General features: G+C 38.0%; 1 protein-coding gene across 1 annotated transcript in view; it reads right to left on the bottom strand.

The window, feature by feature from the left end:
* The window catches only part of LOC310951498 (protein diaphanous homolog 3-like), a 176,826-nt gene that overhangs the window by 91,189 nt on the left and 62,758 nt on the right, over nt 1-22,879 (bottom strand). Inside the window, exons 18-23 of the mRNA XM_083919754.1 lie at nt 12,208-12,249; nt 11,285-11,380; nt 8,849-8,943; nt 5,511-5,612; nt 3,026-3,265; nt 333-462 (exon numbers count right to left, since the gene is read on the bottom strand). Coding sequence (XP_083775880.1) covers nt 333-462; nt 3,026-3,265; nt 5,511-5,612; nt 8,849-8,943; nt 11,285-11,380; nt 12,208-12,249 — 705 coding nt within the window. The remainder of the gene's footprint in view (nt 1-332; nt 463-3,025; nt 3,266-5,510; nt 5,613-8,848; nt 8,944-11,284; nt 11,381-12,207; nt 12,250-22,879) is intronic.

The raw sequence follows: 22,879 nt of genomic DNA on the forward strand, positions 1-22,879 counted from the left end.
GATAAAACTCCCTGTGCACTGTGGGAGTTAAAAAACTTAAGTTGATATCAGCAGGAAACCAAAATAATCACACTTTGATATCACCTCAGAGAAAGCAAAAGTAGAAGCAGCGTTAAAATTGTCAATTAGCAACATGGTCGATAATTAGAGTTAGTGATCCTTGCATGGTTCAAAAGAGTCACAATGAATTATGTGCAGTACCTTGGTGTCGGTAAACAGCAATGTCCTTTGTTTTATTTGGATCATCTGACTATTTTTGTACCAGACCTGGGAAATACACTACATTTTTTTCAGTGTGCGCGTGTGTGCATATGGGTAATAATATATATTACCTCTGCTAGATCTGTCCACATGCTCCAGGTCCTCAACAAACTTGATTACATCTGGAAATTCCTCCTCGCATACTTGGGCCAGGAAGTGGAGTAATGTGGTCTTTTGGTCCGCTGACTTAGTGTCCTTTAGCTGCAGTAAAACACATAATCACAAATATATAAAGTTTTGCACAAAAACCTATGATATTAAAAAAAAAGAAGTTTAGATTTCAGTTCCTTTAGTGTCAGTTCACTCTTAACAAATGCATTCTATAGACTGGGCAATATAACAGCTGTGATTGGGGACATGCTGATTGCATATTTCTTGGAATGTCACAAGCCAACCATAACCTTATAAGTAGTGAAGCTGTGTGTCATGTCTGTGTTTGATTGACCACAGCTGTCAGGCTGCCTGGCTACTGGTGTCAGGAAACAAGAGACCACATAAACAAACTTGCGCCATAGCCAACAGACAGCAAGTTGTTGTTGTTGAAGATTAAAGACCACATCAGCATCGAACAGGACCAAAGTGACATTTGCAGGTACATTTACATGTTGTTTAAAGTGCTGCAGTTGAGCAGCTAAAAAGCTATCCAGCCTGCAAACTGACATTAGCAGTGAACTCTTACCTGATAAATGTTTGTTTGGTTGCTCGTTCAATAAGCAAAGGTGCAGGACAAGATATGTGTTCACGTTTGTAAGATAGATAAAAAAAAAAGGCTCTTGTGTTGTGTAGCAGGCTGCTGTCTGGCTCAGTGTGACCGACTGCTCTGCCTATGATAGAACACTGACATTAATGCTTCATGCAAGATTTTATTTATTGTATCAAAATAAGGTCTTCATCTACTATATGGATGCCAGAACAGTATTCTGGTGAATTAATGCAAAACTACGGATGCCATACTTTAAAAAAACAAACAAAAAAAACATAGAATATAAATGAGGTATTTGGTTTCTGATTTTTTTTTCTTAACACAGGAAAAGTGATTTACAGAGCAGAAAATACAACTTTATTTGGACAGGTTTTGCCGCAACAGTAAAGAATTAAAAAGAGATTGTGTATTCTGTAACCATATCTGCAGGATGTTATGTGTCATTGTCCCTCATTTTGCTACCATAAGCCCTTTCCCAAGCTTTATGGTAAAGGCGTCTAGCGTTGCAGGTGATTTCATGTACACATGCAGCAGACGCATATTCACAACCTGATGACCTCTAATGCGCTTTGTGCCTCTCTCTCTTCCCCACACGCAAACCATTTTTCAATTTCTCTGATAAATTTCTATCATCGCTCTTTTATAGTCTAATTCCAAGATGTCTCTCAGTATCCCCCGCCAAACATCCCTCCTGTGGAGTGAGTTGCTGTGTATCTCTCTAGGTGATCTATTGGTAGACAGCAGTGTACTCAGCCCTGCTGGGTTTAATCATGTTTGTATTATCTCCTCTAATCAAACATTCTCATCTCTCTATTCATTTCTGTTTTCCCATTTTTTTCAAAAGCTTGAAGTGCTTGTTCACAAAAGGTCCCTTTCTGAATTTAGATGGATGGTAATCATATTTGACAATGTAAACATTTTGCTTTTTCCAGTTAGGCTGGGTGCAATTTTCCTGTGCTGTGGAGTGTGCCATGGAATTAAGTTGTCAAACTCAGGGGAAAGCACAAAGGTGAAGTCTTCCTCTGTGTATCCTTCCTCTGACATTGACACACACATTGGTCCCACAACATACGAGCATGAAGATAAGCAAATAGACACAACAGCGTTGCAAATGCTCCAAACACAAAAAATATTCCTTCATAGCCTTCCATTAATTGACAATTACTTTCAAGCTAATTAAACTAATTCATCATATGTATGAATCCCTGTTAATGTATGCATGTGCACTGGTGTTTTTATGAGCATAAGCACCCAAGTCAGAGAGGTGGCAGTGATAAATGGCTGCAGCCATTGTTACTGTGGAAACCGCAGTGACTGTGCCAACAGCTGTAATGTAACCACTGGAGGAGTCTCTTACCCCAGGATTACACTCAGTTCTCACCACCCCTATCTGTCTTTATGCCATATACAATCCAAAGGTATAGCTATTTGCTATGTCACTGTCCCATAAAGCATGGGTTGTCCTGCAGGGTGTGAGAACATTGAAAAGAGTACTGGCCAAAGCCTCTGTTATCTATTCAGAGCAGGAGAATGAGAATAAAGTACTTTCTGGGCATGGCTGCTTTGATGCCAGCAGAAAAAAAACATGTCTTGTGGTGCTGATAGTGTTCAATTAAATGAAAGTCTCAAACAAAATTTCTATTCACAGCATCCACTTTAGATCAGTACACTGATGGGGCTCAGCCAGGGTGACATAAAAGAAAGAATAACAAAAAAACGCTAAGTTTTTGTTTTCATATATACAAGGGTAACACTCCTTGGAATATGCAGCCACAATTTACAATATTTACAATATCCATATTGCAAATCGTAATTTTAAAATAAGGTTTAAAATTAAATAATGTAATCAAGGACTGCAGTAATGAGAATTAAATAAATCTGACAGGCCTCCGTCAAAAAAAATGTAATGTTACCATATTGCCACTGCAAACGTGAAATGTATAGAAAAGTTTATTTTCCTTGAACAGGCATCGCTCATGTTAAACCCCTGCTACTAGAGGGATAAGGGATTACATACTATATGTGCACAGTTGATGGTAAGGTTAACATTTCAACCCTCACCTTGCAGAGGGAACTGAGGTCGAAGCCGTATGACTGGGCATTTCGAGAGCCTGCATTCATGTAATTCCCCAGCAGCAGCACCAGTTCCAGCAAGCGGCCAAAGGAGCGGCTCTTCCTGACCTCATCACAAGCAGCGTTTACAGCCAGGATATCTGGACGGAGGTTGTTTATCTGCTCCTCAAACTGCAGCCGGAAGAGAATGTGGCTGAGGCGAGGACGCAGCCGCTTCACACTGCTCATCTGTGAGGGGAGAACAGCGATGGAGGAAAACAAGGAAGCATGAAAGAGAAAAGAACAATATGAATGATAGAAGAAAGAATAAAGCAGGAGATGAGAAAAGCATGAGTGTAAAAAAAATGTCAAAAAGAGAGAACAAAGTGAAAAAACATTGTCAAACTTAAAATAACTATAATCACACTTTTGGCACACTCTCACATTCAGCTGATCTAATTTGAAAGACATTTATGCAACCAGCATGCTGGAAGGTGTTGCTAGGCAGTAGTAATAGATTCTGGCACTGATTTGATTTGGGACCCAGGTCTGGTAAGTTAATTGTCGAGTTAGTGTCCATATAGGGCAGGCAGCAGAGGGGGTGGAATATACAATAGGCTGCCTTGGATTACCACTCTCACACAATTAGAGAAAATTGGAAAATATTGCATTGGGCCCAGGGCTTGGCCACAACAGTGATTGTGTATGTGTGTGGGGTGGAGGGGAGGGGCACAGGTTCCAATTGTCTGTTTCACACAACAGCTGGCTATGCGGTTTGATGTCCTCCATCAAGGGTTTAATTATAGCTACTGTAATGTTATCAAATGACTATTTCAGTTGGTGAGTGAGTGAGGCTGTGTGTGTAAACTGTGTGTGTTTGTATGAGAGAAAAGGAAAGAGAGAAAACAGGGCAAAAGAAGTATATGACAAAAATTAGAAGAAGCAAGATGCACAAGAACCAAACATGAATGTTGCTGAAATGAAGATGGAATAAATTATGTGATAAGGATATTTTAGATATAAGAAAGCAAGAAAGAGCTTCCTCCTTAGTCTTTGTGGAGGGCATTGGACAAAACTGAGCTGCTGAAGGCCATATTATCAACATGAGGGGACAGGTTAGAATAAAAGACGGACCATAAAGAAGAACTTATGGAAAATAAAGCTTGTTTAATGCAGAGTCGTAATTCAAAGAGGTGGTAGGAAGGTAAGAGGGAAAGGACAGTTCTGTTGATAGACTGTAGATTTATCTTATGCTAGCAAGACTGTTAACAGTGAATTTTTAAATGATGCAGCATTTAGTGTAAAAAAACAAATCAATGTGAGTAAATATTTGGCAACTTGAAATAAAATGTCTCTGTGGAGTGTCAACAACAATTTAAGTCCTAGATGAAATAATTTAATTTAATAAGACGTTCCAGTCATATGAACTGTGACTTTGTTGAACAAGCAGGATGCACATGCTGGTAAAGAGACATTATTTTAACTCTTATAGTCTAAGGAATCGCTCTGACAGTAATCAACCACAACTCATGTAAAGCAGTGACAGCGACTGTACCGCATACAGATGACTAGTGTAAAATATATGCTTTAATTTAATCACATAGGAATGCATGAAAAAAATATTTGTTGGAAGATCTAAAGCACTAAGAATTTTTACAAAGCAATCAGATCTTTTTTCTTCATGATGCTTTACTCAAGGTAAAGTTCAAATCAGGCATGTAAGTGGCAGTCATGGAAAAAAAGAAAAAAAAATGCATCGGTTTGCATAATGCTAAATTAAAAATTCCCTTTGAACCTCAGCTTTTCTGGTAGGTGAAAGCACACAGGCCTCTTTGGGCCCACGCGGGCACAGAAGCGAAACAACATTATATAAACAGGCTCTTCTTTGTTCTATGTCTCCCAGATGATCTATAGACAACAGCTGAGCATGCTCTATTTTTCACCCTCCCTCCCTTCCAATCAACTGCAGTCACTGCATTTTCATTCAGTGATAAGATTCTCTTTCATAGGTGTTTAGAAAATAGGGAGATGCATGGGGCAAAAGAAGATTGGTCTGTGTTCTGTCAGTAACTTTGTTGCTAGGCAGAAAAACACAAAATACACAAAAAGTGCTACACTCCTCACACAGTATTCTGAATAAACCTCCTTTGAAAAGTCTTTAAGAAAACGATGCAGACATAATTAGACAGCAGTGCTGCTGTTTAATGTGCATGAATTACTGCGGCAGTTAACAGGTGTACTGTCTTTCCTCTCATGGCTTAAAAAGATAGAAATTTAAAAAGGTTCAGGATTATGATATTCACATGAAAGTGCTCCGTTTGTGTGTGTGCGTGTGTGTGTGTGTGAAGGAAAGGGACAGACAGGGAGAGATATGACGCAAATACAAGACAGGTTTACATTACTACACATTAAAAGTATTGTTAGAGCTTTTATCTGCTAGTGGGGAGTTGACACTGTTGTGTGTGTGTGTGTGTATGTATGTGCGTATACTCACCACAACCCCAAACTGCTCAGGTTCTGACAAATTTGTGTACTCATTTTTATACTTGGCCAAGGCGTTCAGCTGCTCCTGCTCTGGCAGATGCTTTACAAGGTTCTACCAAAAAAAAGAGAAGAAAAGAAGTGAGAATGCAGCAAGAAGGAGAGCAGTGCAGAGCAGAGAAAAAGAACCATTTAGCTAAAAACAGCCTTTTGATGTCATGATGGCTGATGCATCTTATTACATTAATTGTATGGTGTGGTGTTATATCATCCTCATTTTCATGTTTCAATTTCTTACCATATACAAAATATATCTATTTAAAGTGTCCAAAAATTAAGCCGTTTTCTCATGGGGGATTGGTTATGTCTGTGTGGTCAATGTGGTCTCCCACAGTCAATGCCAGCAGAGCAAATCGGTTTTCTTTGAATTTGATTTAGAAAGAGCCCAAGGACTACCACTCTTTATACTGTACTTCTTTAGAAACCTAACCTACTGCCGTTCTATTGGCTTTGTGTTTCAGTGAGTGTCTGCCCAGATGATGAGTTTCAGTAAAAATAAAGTTTTGTAACTGCAATGAAATGACTTTTATTATCAAACAGAAGACTAAATCCGTAAGGCTATTTATACGTACATAGACAATTGAAAGTGATTGTTTTTTAAGACAGCCAAGAGGAATGAATGTTTAATTATTTAAGCCATGTTGATTACATTGTCTTCTCCTCTGAATTTAACAGCCATTTCAACAAATACTGCTACTATCAGGCAAATGTGTTGGTCTGATGCATTCAAATTGGGTCGAAAATATATTCCCAATGCCTTGAGTCAGAACAAATATTGCCACTTTTATTACTTGAGTTTAATGGAATTTGCCTAATTAATTATTTGCATGTTGCAATTTAAAATTATTGATCAAATTAAATCTTTAAAATGTACATCCGTAGACCAGGTTTGTTTTTGTTTATTTGTTTTAACTCAGCGTACCCAAACCTACCCTGAATGATCACAGTTAATTAATCTAAGAGCTCTAAATGCATTAATCAACTTCCTCAACATCTGGTGCACAAATTCTAAGCCATCAACTAGTTTTCATTTTTGGTTATATCTTTTATAGGCTGATTTAAGTTTGGCCTAACAAATGTACACTTTATGCTTATCCATGCCTGTTATTTCTGCTTTGGCTACCTGTGTCACTCTGAATTGATTTTAAAGTTTCATCATTTGCTTGCCCCCTCCTACACTGTTGATCTTTCTGTCCTTAGCTCCTGTAAGTAGCACAAAGTCTGCTGTCTAGTTGTTGGTTCCAAAGGGCCATGCTAGAGAAAGAGGGTAGTAGGGCATTTGCTGCCAGGGCTAAAAACCGCCATTCGAAATAAGGCAAGCAAGGTTAGTGGTCTCTTACACTTTTGAACAAAATTCTACTCATTTTGCAGTGGTGGATCATAACCAGGTTGTTAATAGAGCTTCAAAATGTAAAAGGAAGAAACAGGAGCAAGTGACAAAAAATATAAAGTAGACAATTTATTGAAAACTGCATTTAAACTGAAACAGGCTGTTCAGCGGCTGATAAAAAGTTTAAGACCATAGCCTTAAAAAGTCAAAATCGTTGCTGAAATCTGGCTTTTCTGACATAATTTTCTGTCAGACATTCACACTGTCATGACCTTCTGATGGCAAAGGAAAGAAGCTTTTCCGTCTTTGAACGTGTTGAGCTGCACAAGCAAGGCCTCTCGCAATGTGCCATCGCTGCTGTAGGTGCAACCGGCATCCCAAAGATAATTGTTCATTTCTGGATTAAGGTGAACTTTTATTTTGATTATGAGAAGGCCTCAGCCTGATCAAACAAAGGAAAAGACTAGGCCCAAAAGCCTGGTAGCCTTTGTCCCTGAGCGCATGGTCACAGACAAAGGCCTGCCATGCAACTCTCCCCCGACAGGTCACACCTAGATGTGAACTCTCCAAGGGATCCCCAAACTGTCAGTCCATTGGCTGACCTGACCTCTGGTGATGACATCACCATCTATAAATCTGTAGGACACATCCTGCTCACTCTCTTTCTTGGATTATCTTCGACTTTCTTCTGTGGGATCCAGGGACCAGCTATCCCTTAGCCCTGAACATGGCATATATGGAGTAGGATCATCAGCCAAGTTAACCAACCGGTTACCAACCTAACTGAGCAGAACAAAGAGCGATCTGATTTCTCTTTTGTTTAAGAGCAAACAACAGGACAAGAACCTTCTTCAACCAGCTGTTATAAGCATAGAACTGTAACTTTGTTATAACCTGAATTATAACTTCTGAGATCTTCAGCCTGCTGGCTTTTGTGTGACTTAAATGTTCACACCATCTCTTCAGGGGTCCAAGAGTCAGTCAGTCAGTCAGTCAGTCAGTCTCTCTCTCTCTCAAATGTAATTTGTTAATAAATGTTTGTGTTTACCATATGTCTGTTTATTTAATATCACACAAAGATGAATGAGCCAACCTCTACTAAGAAAATACATTTTAAATCATTCAACTGATTAAACTGTTACATTTATCGGTGTTCAACCCTTAATTAGTAGTTTAATATATTTAATACTTTTATATTAGTTGTCACTCCGTCTAGGACAGTGGTGCCCCGAGGAACTCTGCTTTAACTAGAGACATTTTTAAAAATGATTATCTTTGATAATTATTGGTGATAGCGAATATTTACTTGATTAACGATACGTTTATTGAGAATACTCAATCTCAATCTGAACGTGAGTCAAGGCCCTACATTTAATTGGTTCTCCGTGTGACGTTTTAATTAAATCAAAGTTATTAATTTTTAGCAATTTTTCTTTATTCATTTTCTTTTTTAAATATTTAATTTGATAGTCACACTTTTGATCCAATTAACCTAGAGTACCTACACTGCTGAGGCTGGACGCAGTAAGGCAGTCTCAAGTGGTAGACCCAAAGAAATTTCACCTGCGCTGAGCAGGAGGATCTGATGGGCTGTCCATGAAAACACAGGCCTATCCTAGACCCAAATTAAGGCCCTTACTGATGCTTAAGGGGGCAAATACTTTTTTCACAGCACTGAATATGGTCACAGAGCTGAGCTGTGATAAAAAAAGAACAGCAGAAAAACAATACAAAATTATTAACATCAGTACCTTTACAAATGCCCAATACTTCAGCCAAAGGCTACCGCCTTTTCAAGGTAGACAACAAAACAAGGACAATAGAATTGATAAGAGTTGGGATATGCACCTGACCAACTAAAGGAGTATGTCAGCACTGAAAGTATACTTCCAGCCTCAAGGTAAAGAGTAGCAAAATATATCCAATATTATTCAATCACTGAGCTAGGGTAGGTGCACTACCTGGATCATAGGTTCAGTGAGTTGCTCCTCATCAACCTCCACTATCATCCGGCGGATTTCCTGATAAGGCATACGGAAGGAACCCAGGAAGATGGCTAAAATGAAACAAACAAAAGATTCTGTAATTGCTGGTGGTAAATAAAATAATGATTCAATAGCAATGACCAGTATTGTTGCAGACAAGTGGTTATATAAATCAATAATAGGGAACAAAAACAAAACAAAGAATGGTGTCAAATAAGAAAAAGAACTGCTCAAGGAAACATGAAGGACGCAAAGTAGGGACCAAAGATAAATCAAATCAAAGATATTTCGGTACATAAGTCAGCCAGACATGAAATTGTTTTAGAATAAGTGATTTGAAAAATTATGCTGTTTAGCAAGCGTGAGATCGTCAAGCAAGTGTTACCACTAGGGACTGAATGGCAAATATCTTGTCAGGACAAGTAATTTGTCTAGCCAGTGGTACCATCAGAAATATCCTGACGGTTAAAAGATGTGTTACAAGGCTAGACGCCATATGATGCAGAACCTTTAAGAATATTAGGAATATCGGGAAAAACAACTGTGGTGATATGAGAATCATTTAATATCCTAGCTTGTAAGTGTTTGGTATGTATATCATATCATCATATTTTTCGGACTAGAAAGTGACAGACAAACTGAAATCATATACAGTAGAACCAGGAAAAACTCTTTCTCTCTAAAAGAGAAGAAAACAGGCTTCTTTCCCAATCCCATTGCTAGCTTTGACAGTACATCAATTACTATGCAAGAGGTTTAAAAAAAAATGTATTTTAAATAATAAGACCTAATAGACCAATACTATGTTTTGTTACAAACAATTACTGAGGTGACTTAGGCAAAGTTTGGGTGCACAGTAATCAAAGAGTTGTAGAAGAAATCAACTAACTGCAAACATTTAATGGAGGTCTGACTGAATAACTTGCGAATTAAAACAATTGCACTGGATGTCAATAGTACTGTGTATCAACCTCAAATCAAAGCTTGTAACTCTTTACCTCCTATGGTGGAACGCATACTCTGCCTACTCTCCTTTTTTCTTCTTCTCGTTTCTGCTCTATAATTTCCGCTGTGTGATTTATCACTGTTACTGGGCTGATTAGTCTCATTTTATTTTAATACATGAAACAAAGGTCACAGCTCCCCTTGATATAAGCCAATGAGGTGCTAAGATCTGGAAGTGCTTAAGAGATCAGCTGGATCCTCATTAATGCCGGGTGCTTTTAAAGCAGTAATTTAAAGACCAAGCCTGCCAGTGTGCATGTCAGTGTGTGCATGTGTGTGTGACACACTTTATCCTCCAATTTTTCTTTCTTTAACAGGTGCTTACTATTCATAACTAGCTCAGTATGTGTTTGAAGACATGATTCACAGGTAGCAATGTCCAGGTGCTGTCTTGCTTTATCTATAGCAAGAAGTAGGGTTGTGCGATCTGACGATATGTATCCTATTACGGTAGAAAAACATCTATCGTTTCATATTTTGCTCTATCGTTTATTATGCAGTGTCATAAATCTTGCACTTCACATGTTGAGGGGTGTGTGTGAATCTGAAAAGAGTTGCTCCATGTGTTATGATGCGTGGCCATAGACTGTGTTTCTCTCTTCATTAAATCGCCAGAAATCAACTGTAACACACTCAGACCAGTCTACACACACGCTCCATTTATGACGCAAACACAGGCTAAAGTGTTTCAGTGAAATTAATAAATGATCGGCTAATTACGGCTGTGCCGTCAGTCTGACAATGCTGTGAAATTGAAACTATAGTCATAAATATACTGTCAGCCATTGTCAAAGAAACATACAAACAAAACACATTTATGTTTTATAAGAACAAAGTATCTTAATAAGATGCCCGTAACAGAAATCACATCACTCAGTAATCGGCTGCGTGACCGCAGGCAGCACTGGACTCGCGGCTGTCCTGTGTTAGGCTTTGCCATCCAGGATGAGAGGGTTTAGAAATAATAAATAGTCCAAAAATGTGCAGGGAAAATGTATTTTGCAGTTCGCCTTTATTGATAGCCTATATTAAGCATAAAACAATTTTTTTTTTTTAATATTATACAAATATTTTTATTATTCTTACAGAAAATGTGCTATATTGGGATATATATCATTATCAGGATATGAAATTACCTATACCATGATATGAGATTTTGGTCATAACACGCCCAACCATTGCAACTAGCAAAGGTGGAACTCATACTTTTGCCAAAACTCTTTATTGGGAACACTTTTTAACATGAAAGGAACATAATAATGGACATGGTAGGTGATGCCAGTGAGATAAAGGGAAAGGAGCTGTGGTTGCAAGAACGACAAACATGACCAGTACATCTAGACACATGGAGGTGAAAAAATCCGGTCCTTGTGAGGAGGAATGGGCTGAAAGGAAACAAATACTTACATAGATTCTGTGCAATCTTAGGATCGAGCACCTTGAGCTCTTTAATTCTCTTCTTTATGGATTTCTTATCCTCCTGATCCTCCTCTTCTTTTTTGGCTGATGAAGACAGAAACACATTATTCAAATTATTATCACCAAGTAAAATTTGTATGCAGTCACTATATTGCTGACATAAGTATGATACACATAAATTCCGATACAGTGAAATTGTGAGATTTACATACAATTTTCTATTGTTCAGGTTCAACATAACAGTCAGTCTGCAAGGACAAACTGCCTTGCTGCTAGAGAAATGGATTATGGGAAAGTGTTGTGATCATACCATTTACAGAATAAGGTATGGGTGAGGCATGGCTGCTCCGTAAACACAATGTTGCACATACAGTAATCAGGTTATAGGCCAAGATAAATCTGTTCTGGGTCATATGAAGCCAGGTAGGTGGGTATATTGGTAGATAGGAGAGGCATCATGAGGTCTGGATTACAGACAACAACAAAAATATGACACACAGATACACTCACACAACCCTCTTGAGCCACGCTCACAAAGAGGAGTTCATGGTTGGTTTTAATTATTTAAGACACCAGATTAGGAGAACAAAATGTGCATCCCAGGAGTATGCTGGGTAATTGTCTGGTGCTGTAATTATGGTGTATGTGCGGTGTAGGAGAGGAGAGGAGAGGAGAGGAGAGGGTTAGTCCACAGGAAAGGCATTTCTACTCCACATGAAAGGTATTTCTACTGTTCCGCATGGGCTTGGTCCTCTTTCAGGGATACTGTATCTAATTAAAAAGTGAAGGGGTGTGCTGGGAGCTCCCACAGAGAAAAATGTTAGCATGTCCACAAACATGCACACCTACAGTACTGCCCACCAAACACAGAACACTAACACAGCCACACGCTGAGCTATCCTTGGACTTACGTGGCTCCTCTGTTGGTACACTCTCCTCACAGTCTTTCAATGTGCGAGAGAGGGGAAAACGCAAAGGACAGCCAAGGTAGACAACGGAAAATGAGTACCATAAAAAAAGGAGAGGAGAGAGAATGAAAAGACAAAAAACATTTTCACGACTGCACCCTGTCCACTGCAGCGTGAAACACAAAGAGACTCAGCTAAGAAAAGAACAAATATGGTGTAAAACAACTAGATTATATAGAAATCTGGAGAAAACCACCAAATTCCTGAACATTTAACAGCTAATTTTATTAAAATTTAACTTGTCTTGGTCCACAATTACAAATACATGACACACCTCTTGATCAGGAATAGAGCTAAAATGATTAGTCCATAAATTAGTTGAGCTAAAGCAACTATTTTTATATTTAATTGATCATTTTTACTACATTTTAAATAATTGTAAATGTAGCACATTTGGGATTTGTATGATTAGATGGACAAATAACGCAATTTGAATGTCACCTTTGGGAACTTGATGGGCAGTTTTCTGACATTGAAATGATTCAACTATTAATTTAAAAATTAAGTATCGGAGTTACTGACAGACTAATTTGTTGTTGTTGTTTTTTGCTGTTGCAGCCCTAAAAATAATAATAAGAATACAAATGTTTCCAAAGAGACCAGGTTGAATGTTGAGTAAATGTCTATAATAATGATACACAAGACATCTAGATTTTTTTGGTTTTCTTGATGTTATGTGCCCCAAAAGAAATATCCTGGATTTTCCAGTCATTGTAAGCATTATATCTCCCAGCTTCAATAAAGTCGTGAAAACAAAAATAGATTATCAGGATATTGTCATATAAAGGTAAAACTCTTAATACTTTTTAACAGAATAGATAGGTTCAAAAGCTACAATAACAGATACAAAACCATTGAAATTACAAACAGAAAATAAATAAAATTGGTATGAGGGACAGAAGTCACTACGCATCCTCTGCCAGTACAATCGTCTATTTTCTTACGCCTTTCAACTATGGCACTTCTCTTTAGATTGTGTCCAGGAATGATGAGTGCAGAAAAGTGATTGCTCACAAGTACAAAAAAAAAAAAAAAATAAATAACGAACCCATTTTAAATTAAAAGGCATACATGAGATCAATAAAAATGTAAAGACGTCAATATGTACCTTAAAAAACAGCATAAATAACTGAAGTATTTATTCTTAAGGGAATGTAATCTTGAATTTGATGTTATTGGGTATTAGGATGCAATATAAGGAGCCGGCCCTTGAAAGCCTCCAGCTTACTGCATTAAGATGTTGTATTGATCTACTCATCATAACTTATAGCCTCACAGAATCTCATTTATTACGCCAACACACACTCACTCTCTGGCAAACGCACGCACACAAGAAACACACAGTAGCATAGCATTAACCACCATGTTTCAATGCATATAAACATACTTGGCTGAGTCATATAATCCATGAATCATTCTCACATAATAAGCAAGGGTTGAATCTATCTCTATCGTTCAAGAGATGATAAGAAAAGTGAAAAGATAGGAATCATGTTGCCTACTCACACACACAGACACACACACTTGCACACTCTCACCAAGCTGCCTCAGGTGTTATCAGTTAAATCAGCTAATTGGGTTGCCCCCTTTCAGCCTCACCCCGATCTCTCTGGCCTTAAAACAGCTCTTCCTTAGGGAAGCCTGATCATTATACATCAGCCAATTAAAATCTCCTGCAGGGGGTCAGAGGTCACTGGTTAATCAATCAGAGGGAGCGGTAACTGTTGTAGTTATCAGATTGTGCTATCACCCAGGAAGTCGGGAAGATAAGGATGTACACTTGTGAGTTCAGAGCAGTGGGGAGTCTGCGTCACATCACAAGTCCAGCAAAAATATGAAATAATCAAGGCACGCAGTGTAGGTATGTGCAACTAGGATAGATATTTTAGACTCTAGTGGCTAACAGATTTGCCAACATTAATTTGTGTGACAAGATGAAACACTGTTGGGGGGTAGTGAGAGTAAGCCCGACAGAGAGCTGTAAGTTACAAATAAAACTACAGTTAACATCAGAAGTTGTGATCAGATAGCCATTAAAGGGAAAGCAGGACTCCATCACAAGACAGGAGAGAGCAAAGCATTAGAGACAGACACCAACACTGAGTCAAGAGTCTCAGTTGAAAGGCCTACTCTGCTCTGCTACAGCACAGTGTGAGTCTAACATCTGGGCACTTTCAAGTTAAGGCCTCTCTTAATGGAGGCATGTGATAGATTTCAACTTAATGGCGTGACTGTGGACAAAGTCGGAGAAGAGATGTGTGAAAAATAGAGTAAAGAAGATAGACGGTCTCAATTTTCTTTTACCACCAGTGTAGAATACTAAAGAGAAAAATGTATTCTGCATTATTCACACAATAAAAAACAAGATACTTCACTTTGTCTTTTCTTGAATGAAAACAACATGGGGTCTTTGAGTGTAAAAGAAAGGAAAATGTCTTCATATTCTTTTCTTGAGAAAAGACAAGAATGTTTATTTGCTGGGTCAGATGAGGACGGAAAGCTAGAACTTTAAAAAGATTTATCTACTCTTCTCAGGTCAATCTTTGCCACAGTTTAAAGGGCTCTTGACAAAAAATGTAACAATGTGCAACATGCGCACACATGCTTCCCAAACTGTAGCCCTTCCCACAGGGCAGTATCAGTGAACTGTGCTGTCAAAGCACTAAAGGCAATGGTGGATGAAATAATACTGCTGTGAAAGAGCATGACTGATGCTATACATGACAGACAGGCCTCAGAGACAGGCAAGTAACACCTCAAATTCACCCCTCAGTCCCACCCACACATACATACTGTACACACGAAAACCTCCTCCTGCTTCTCCACTAGCACTTCATCTTATCAGGATGGATTTCTAATCAACAAAAACGTCTTACTGGAAGTGCCCTCCTTTTTGCACACACACACACACACACACCGCATCTTGATACTAATGTCAAATGACGAAAAAAGAAAAGCATGTTCAATACTAAAGTCTAAGAAGTAATCAAGTGAAGTAAGGAACTGACAGCAGTGTGAGTGTGAGAGGCAAGAAACATAAAGTGTATTAGTGTGTTTACTTGGTCTTTTTATCCCATATTTGTCCAACTAACTCACTTCCTACCCTCCACTGACTTTTCTCTTGATGAGGCTTCATTATTTATGGCATGGTGCAGTGATATGGTCATCCCCCCTGAGAAAGCAGATACACAAGCAGCAAACAACAAGGGGAAAGTTGAGAGAGCAGCAGTCTTCAAAGGGTAATTAAATCACTGTGTTGTTTCCGATAGCCAATCAAGGCAGTCAGGCAGGTAAAGCTTAAATCCCTGCTATTAGGAGAGTTTCTGTATCAGGGATAATTTGGGGGGCTCGCAATCTAATGTGCAAACACCACACATACACATATCATATCATACACGCACCATTGCCTCAAGCTAAATCCACTATGAGACATCTGATGCACAGGAGGGGTGCTGTCTGCACCAAGTGAACAAACCTACCATTTCGACACATCTGTCAACTCTACAGTCAACAGAGGGGAGACGAGCAGTCAAACCAGCCGCGCAGTTTGAGTGTTGACTCAGTGCATTGTTCTGATCCAGCTAAGTCTTGAACTTCAGTCAGCCTGACAGAAAGCACAAGAGACATCCAGAACGTCCAGTAACTACACACACCTGCCCTCCCCTTTCCCTTGCTGCCTTATCAATCCACACACTCCACCATCCTGATTAACAGTGACATGATGACTTGACTGATCTGTTTGCACACGGACTACACCGTCCCATCCGGAGTTGAGGGTGTATGGGAAACCAGTGAGTGCGAGACGGAGAGGGAGATCAGAGTAATGAAGTGAGGAGCTGTGTTGTGAGCTAATCAAAGTGAACCATGCAGGGCCACCTCTCCCTGTGATCCAGACTAGATGACCCAAGGCCATAATTAGTCTGAGACTTTCATTCTGATAGCAGCAAATTAACAGACTTCATTAGGCTTTTCTCTTCTCTCCTCCTCTATTCCTGCTATAGCAAGATCGTTTCTAAATCTTAAGCACTAGATTGCTTCTGTAACAGCATCTACAAAATACCCATCCTGCTCTTCACAAAGAACATACCCTACAGAGAGAACAAGAGTGTATAAACATTTAAATAAATGCGCAAATCTGGTGAATTTATTGACGCTAAATTAAAAGATTCATAATTGATTAGGAGCGTCTGGTAATCAGTATGCATTGGCCTGTGGGGATGAATTTTTCACAGTAGTTCTATTCTCAGTGGACTAGTGCCCTCTAAAGGCCTTCTGAATACCTGCCAATGGCCTCAAAACATGTATGTTTGTTTTTGTGTGTACCAAAATGAGTATTTTCTGACTACTCTGTCATCAGGTATGAAGCATTATCATCTTCATTTCATTTCACTATGCGACAACACCAGCACGATCTGAACAGTTGTTAAGCCCAACCTAACATTTCCCAAGTAATTTCAATGGATTGATGGCAGCCTAAATCATTCATCTCTGAAGTCATTTGCTATTTTTCTGTTGAAAACATATCGGCGCCCTTCCTTTCAACACTTCCCCCACCATACGTACACAAACCTGCATATGTGGATGAAAAATCACCACAAAAAAATAAAGTCGCAAAAGCAAATATGTTTTTAACGAGCCAGCCCATTACTTTGGTGATATGAGAACATAAAAACACAAATTGGGTATAAATTGAGATGCTGATGCTTGAGAAACTTAGGCAGAAGGATGAGAGAAAACAATGGAGGAAAGCAGAAGAACAGAAGAAGTAAAGAAAGAAAAAGCAGGCAAAGACCCAGTGAGGACGGCAAGTGCGTGCGAGCGTGCTTGACATTTTAAAATTCATCAAAGCCCAGGTAATAGATGTGGTGATGATTGCTGAGCGTATAAGTGCTATACACAGGGGCCAGTGTTACTCTAACACATAAGCCATTTCTAACCAGATGTGGTTGAATTATGAGCAAATCTGAAATATGAAAATTGTAGGATGGACATTTTAAGTAAAAAACAGCCATCTATTCACCGTGTAGACCATGTGATGAGACCTTCCCTTTCAACAACAATGGAAAAAGCCTTTAATGATTATGCATTTGATGAGATCTCTCATAATGGCATGAATTTTCTGCCACCACATGAAAACTCATTATACAACTAATGGTGTTCTTCAAAATGTCACTGCAAAAGAAATAGAGTGGGACAGAAAAGAAGAACTAGCGAAACAGAGTGTGAGAGAGACACACAAGTCCATTTAATGTGAACAAATATACCAGTGGAAAGCAATACTAACCACACGGCGGTGTGAATTGGCATCATGCTGCTATCCTCAGATACTCAGGGTGGTGGTTCTATTATATAATGGACTAATTTAAGCAGCTAATTTTATCTCCTACCCTCAGTGAGCACAACAGTGAACATAACTGGATACACTATATTTCTACACAAATGCTGTTGAGACCATTATGGTAATTAATTTACTATGCCCATTTTCATGGTCTAGGAAAGTCCAATCAATATTTGACAATGTGTTACATATCAATACCAGACTTTATACTGGGTAACATCACAAATTATAGCTGTAGAACTCTAGTATTTTGGATTTGGATTTTCACGTTAACTAATATTGTTTGACTATCTTAGACCACAGGAATAACATGTTTGAATTTTAAAAATGTGCCTAAATGCGCTTTTGAACACAATTCAAAGCATAAATGACAATATAAAATCTTTTGACTCTATAAATGAGGTACTTTATGACCACATCCACATTTTTTATCCTTTTATCCACACCTCCTTCCTTCCTTATTCCTATATAATTGTCTCCACCAACTTCCTCAGCTGCTTTTGTCTCACTGTAATTCAAAAGCCCACCAAGTTCTCCTTACAGCAAACCACAAAAGCTATTCCTATTCTAAGAAATACACCCACCTTGCATTCAAGAGACCTATTAACTACAACTTTATGGATATGTTAAGTGGCTCCAATTTAGAGGTAGTCTGAGGGTTATTGTAGTGAGGAATGACAGGCTAGAAGCATGGTTTGAATGATCATGACTGTGTTATGTGTCACATCAGTTTGACAAGTTACGACAAGCTGTCAGCTCTGACAGTGGTCTTTACCCCAACGTGGGAGACATCAGTTTATCATGTGTGCTCTTGAACCACTCAAACACCCATATGAGCTTGACCCTTCCGTCACAGAACACCACTTCCATCAAGTAATCCCCCAAATATGCTTGTGCAAGCTGACAAAACCCACACAAACAGGCTTCCTACCGAGGCCATTATAATCATATGGAAATGGGCTGTCTAATTATCTTGCCAGCATTGGGAAGAGAGCTTGTCTTTCCTCAACTTTCTCTTTGACAGGGAACATTGATCACATCCACTGAGAAAACAGCCTTAATGCTAGGACAAGAAACATAAAAGGGGTGTACTTGTGAAGCATCTTGTTTGACTTTTGAATGCCCATGCTCTCACTTAATAATTTAGTCATTAAAAATGTACTTATCGTTTGTGAATTCTTCGTGCTGAACAACACGCTGTATACTTTGACAAGATTAACAGTGGTTGTCTGTAATTCTTAATACTTCAAAACAAATGTTCAATGATTAATTAGTCATCAAAGCAAAAATCAACTAATAAACATAGCTTCAATAACTAGTAAACCTGTACAGTCTAAAAACAATCTAATGAGGAAAACACTGATCATTAGTAATCATTTTACGGCGAAGTTAGAATTATAATGTTTGCATGGATCAAACAAATGCAATATTTCTATGTACCCAGTAAATTTAAACATTTATATTATTCACTACACAAATATCATGTGATATAATTGCTTCACCCAGATAGTGCACAGCTGTAACAAGGTGATTCCATTAACGCCGTTTATCGCAGCTGTGTTGCTTTCACACACACAGTATCTAGGACACAATTCTGTTCAATTCGGTTTACAGGCTATGATGGCAAACTACTATGGCAATATTAAAAAAAAAATCTTAATAGTTATATTCCTGACGAATTTTTGTTTTATTAATATTCATTATAGGGATATTAACAGACCTGGAAATGATAAATTTACTACACTAAATGTAGTACTCCAGCAAAAGCAACTGTAATTCTTGTTCATAGTTTTCCCACCGGAACAGTTTAGGACACAAACTGACTTGGCAGACAAAGTCATATTTACCCCATTTAACATGTTCCTGTTTAAAAAAACAGAGAAGAAAAAAAATGCCATCTCCTATATTTAATTTATTAAAGCTATTTCTGACAAGTATTGCATCCACACTCACCATTAGGTGTAGTAGAGGTAGGTTATTTGGAGATACCTATATCCTGGAGAGAAATGGCAAACTAATTTTGTGATCTTTGAGACTTTCGTCTAATTGGATGTTATTTATTAGCTGTAGAGAAGCCCCATGAAAGGGCAGCTCACTTCATGTTATTGCTCATTTTCCCAGCACTATGACGATGAATCAATTGCTCTGCCCTCTCTTGATAAACAAAGAGAGATGGAAAGAAATAGCAGGGTTTATTCCAGATGTCAATTAACATACATCTACTGGGACTATATGTATGAGAATATATGCAAATGTAGTGAAATGTAAGTTTGACAAGTGCATTTATCTTTAATTATTAAAAATATAACTTTATAGTGGTAAGATATAAATTGTATCCTAACACCAGCATATGTCTTAAAAAGCAAATCTATATACTGTATAAAGGTCAAGGTGGAAGAATGGTAGTCAATATGAGCTACTGCACATGTAAATATGTTGTACTGGTAAATAAAATAGACCCAGGTAATAAAGCACTAAAACCTTTAACCTAAGTCCAGAAGCATGTAACTCACATTTATTTCGGACATTACGCAAACCTCTGAAGCAACACCCTGTAATATTCTCATAAACATGATTCCACTCTAAAGTATATTTTACTATTACATTACGATGCATGTTTGAACAAAAGCAATTGATGTGAATTGATGAAGAAGTGACAGCTCAATTGATGTGGCAGGAAATCATCTGTAAGCGTTAAATTATGTGATATACAGAAATAACTATCATCCAAATGAGGTCAAAATGAATATCCTTTAAAATGTTTCATACAGGCCATATTTATTTAAGAGGCTAAATACTTTAAATTAGATGTTATCAAATATGCTATACTGTATATTGGTCACAGGGAGCACAATCAAAAGCCAAGTAGTACACTTCATTTAAAAAGGACAAGCCTGGTTATTTCATGTTTTTACTATAAGCAAGTTTTATGAAAAGAAAACAAACACCAATGAATTTATCCTAACATGAACTGCGTGAGTAGCCAAAACCTGATATAGCTTATCGTGTACCTGAAGTAGCCCCATTAATCGGCTCACTTCCTTTTTAGTTGTCACAGAGAGCTGCATTTTTATTTCGTTTTATACTCCAGAACAAAAATTGAACAAAGAGGCAGAAAGAAAGATAGGCAGCACTTTACTGGTCTGTTTCCACTTGTGCCCTAATGTTACACTTATAGAAGGTAACCTTACTGTCAGAACTGAATATAAAAAAGATATGACGAGGAGAAGAAGTAAAAAGAGAGAAAGACTCCACATATCCCTCAATTCTGAATTTCCTACCAATTACTGTACATAAAAAAATAAAAAAATAAATAAAAAAACATCTGAACACAGCCCACACTCTTGTTAAAGGAAAGAAGGCAATATCAGGTCAGAAAGAAATAAAGATCTGAGCTACTGCGTGAAATGCGGTCCATCCATGTGCCACACAATCTCATATGAAACTCTAATACTCCTGTCCAAGTTCAGAGCCAACAGGATGATTGGTCCTTCTGGTTTGAAACAGTTCAAGCAGTGGAAGTTATCACATTGAACCACTAAAAAAAATAAAGTGTGAGGTGAATTGAATCACTGAGCTTAGTGGTCAAGAACAGCACTTCAGTCTGATAGTTCAGCTAGGTCAGGCTGAGGGCACATTTTTCCCTGCCTTGCTTGAGTGGTTTTCACACGCAAATCATTTAATTGCAACCATTGTCTGTTAATGTAGAGTATTTTCTGTCCCATCTTGATACTGCACATGAATCTCATCAGGTCACTGTCATGTTCTTATGGAAATGATCAGTACAAAAACCAGAAGGGGTTAAGCTTCCTTACCAGCTAAAATAAAAAAAAAACAACCCCCAAAAAACAGTTATGACTAAAAAACTGAAGGGTAAACTAAGGGCAAAAGCAGCTAATGAATAAAAGAAAAAAAAATACTAACCTTTAATTTCTGTTCCAGCGCAAACATGAAGGCAGACGTTGCAAGAACAAAATTAAAACAAAAAAGCAAGAGGAGAAAGGGAGAGAAACAGAGACAAAGAAAACAAAAGAAAAAAAGCCTGTTAGTGATGTTTGAAGTGCATTATTTCAGACATTTCAGCAGAGAGACAACAGAGAGACAACAGAAAGCATTGCACTAAATATATAGCAATGTTGCAGTCCAGATAGAGACATTTTGTATGCATTAACAGAAAAACTATGCTTGTTATGAAATTCTTTAGAATAATGAGTTTGTCAAAGGTAGGAAAAGAGCAATCTCACAGAGAATTACAGAATTTCAAGATATGTCAGTTCATGGGGATAGTCTTAATATTGTAGCAGCGTTGATTAACATAAATCACCAATGGCATTAATAGTCAATGATAACTGTCTCTTATTCACATCAGACATCACAGGTCATCCCCTTGGTTCTGTCACTTAAATAGAACATAATCTTATAAAGACTTGTTGCCCTCCTTGCATGCATAAACATACTGACTTACCCATGTACAGATCTTATCCGTCACATTATTAATAAATGTATAAATGTGCTTTGATTCAAATTCACAGTGGTGATTGTAGCAAAAAACTTCCACTCTTGATGTGTATAAGAGAATTTGAAAGGTTGGAAAAAGAAGATTTTATATTCTGAGTTGTGTTTGTGAGAGGAAAAAGAAAATTCACAAGCTTGAAACATGTAAAACAATGTTCTCAGCGAGTTAAAATTCTTCAATGCATGTGTGAATATTTTCTACCAAAAAAATTCCTCCAACCGAGTCCTCATGCCTTTTTCACAAAAGCCCACTTGGTACAGTGTGTGTGCCTTTATGAAAGTTGAGACATAACCATAAAAATGCAGATTTTTGCAGTCACTTCTCATGTCACACTACACGGGTCAGCAGACAGATTTGCTACAATGAATAACAATAGTGCTGCAGCTTATGCCTTTCGAGTCTCTCTCTTTTGAAGTTCCTTGATGAAGCTCTAAGTAGACGGACTCCTTTACCCTCACAGGCTTCACCCTCAGTATATGAGCCAGTAACCGCAAAGACTGCAATTAAAGCCCTCAGATGTCAAGGGAACATATTAAAGCTTAGAGTTCAAAGGGAGACATTGAAGCATCATTAGCTATGCTTAATTTATAATCTGTGATTATTAAATCACAATGACACAACCCTCACTCACTGATCTAACTATTAACTTTAGTTAACCCTTCACTATTCATACTCAACCTGAGAGCTGTGTGAATAACTTCAGTCATATAGCACCTGCTTTTTTCTTTTTTTACCACTAGGTGATCAATGCTTAAAGCGGA

This window comes from Echiichthys vipera (genome assembly GCF_963691815.1).
Source record: "Echiichthys vipera genome assembly, chromosome: 1".
Lineage (NCBI taxonomy): Eukaryota > Metazoa > Chordata > Actinopteri > Perciformes > Trachinidae > Echiichthys > Echiichthys vipera.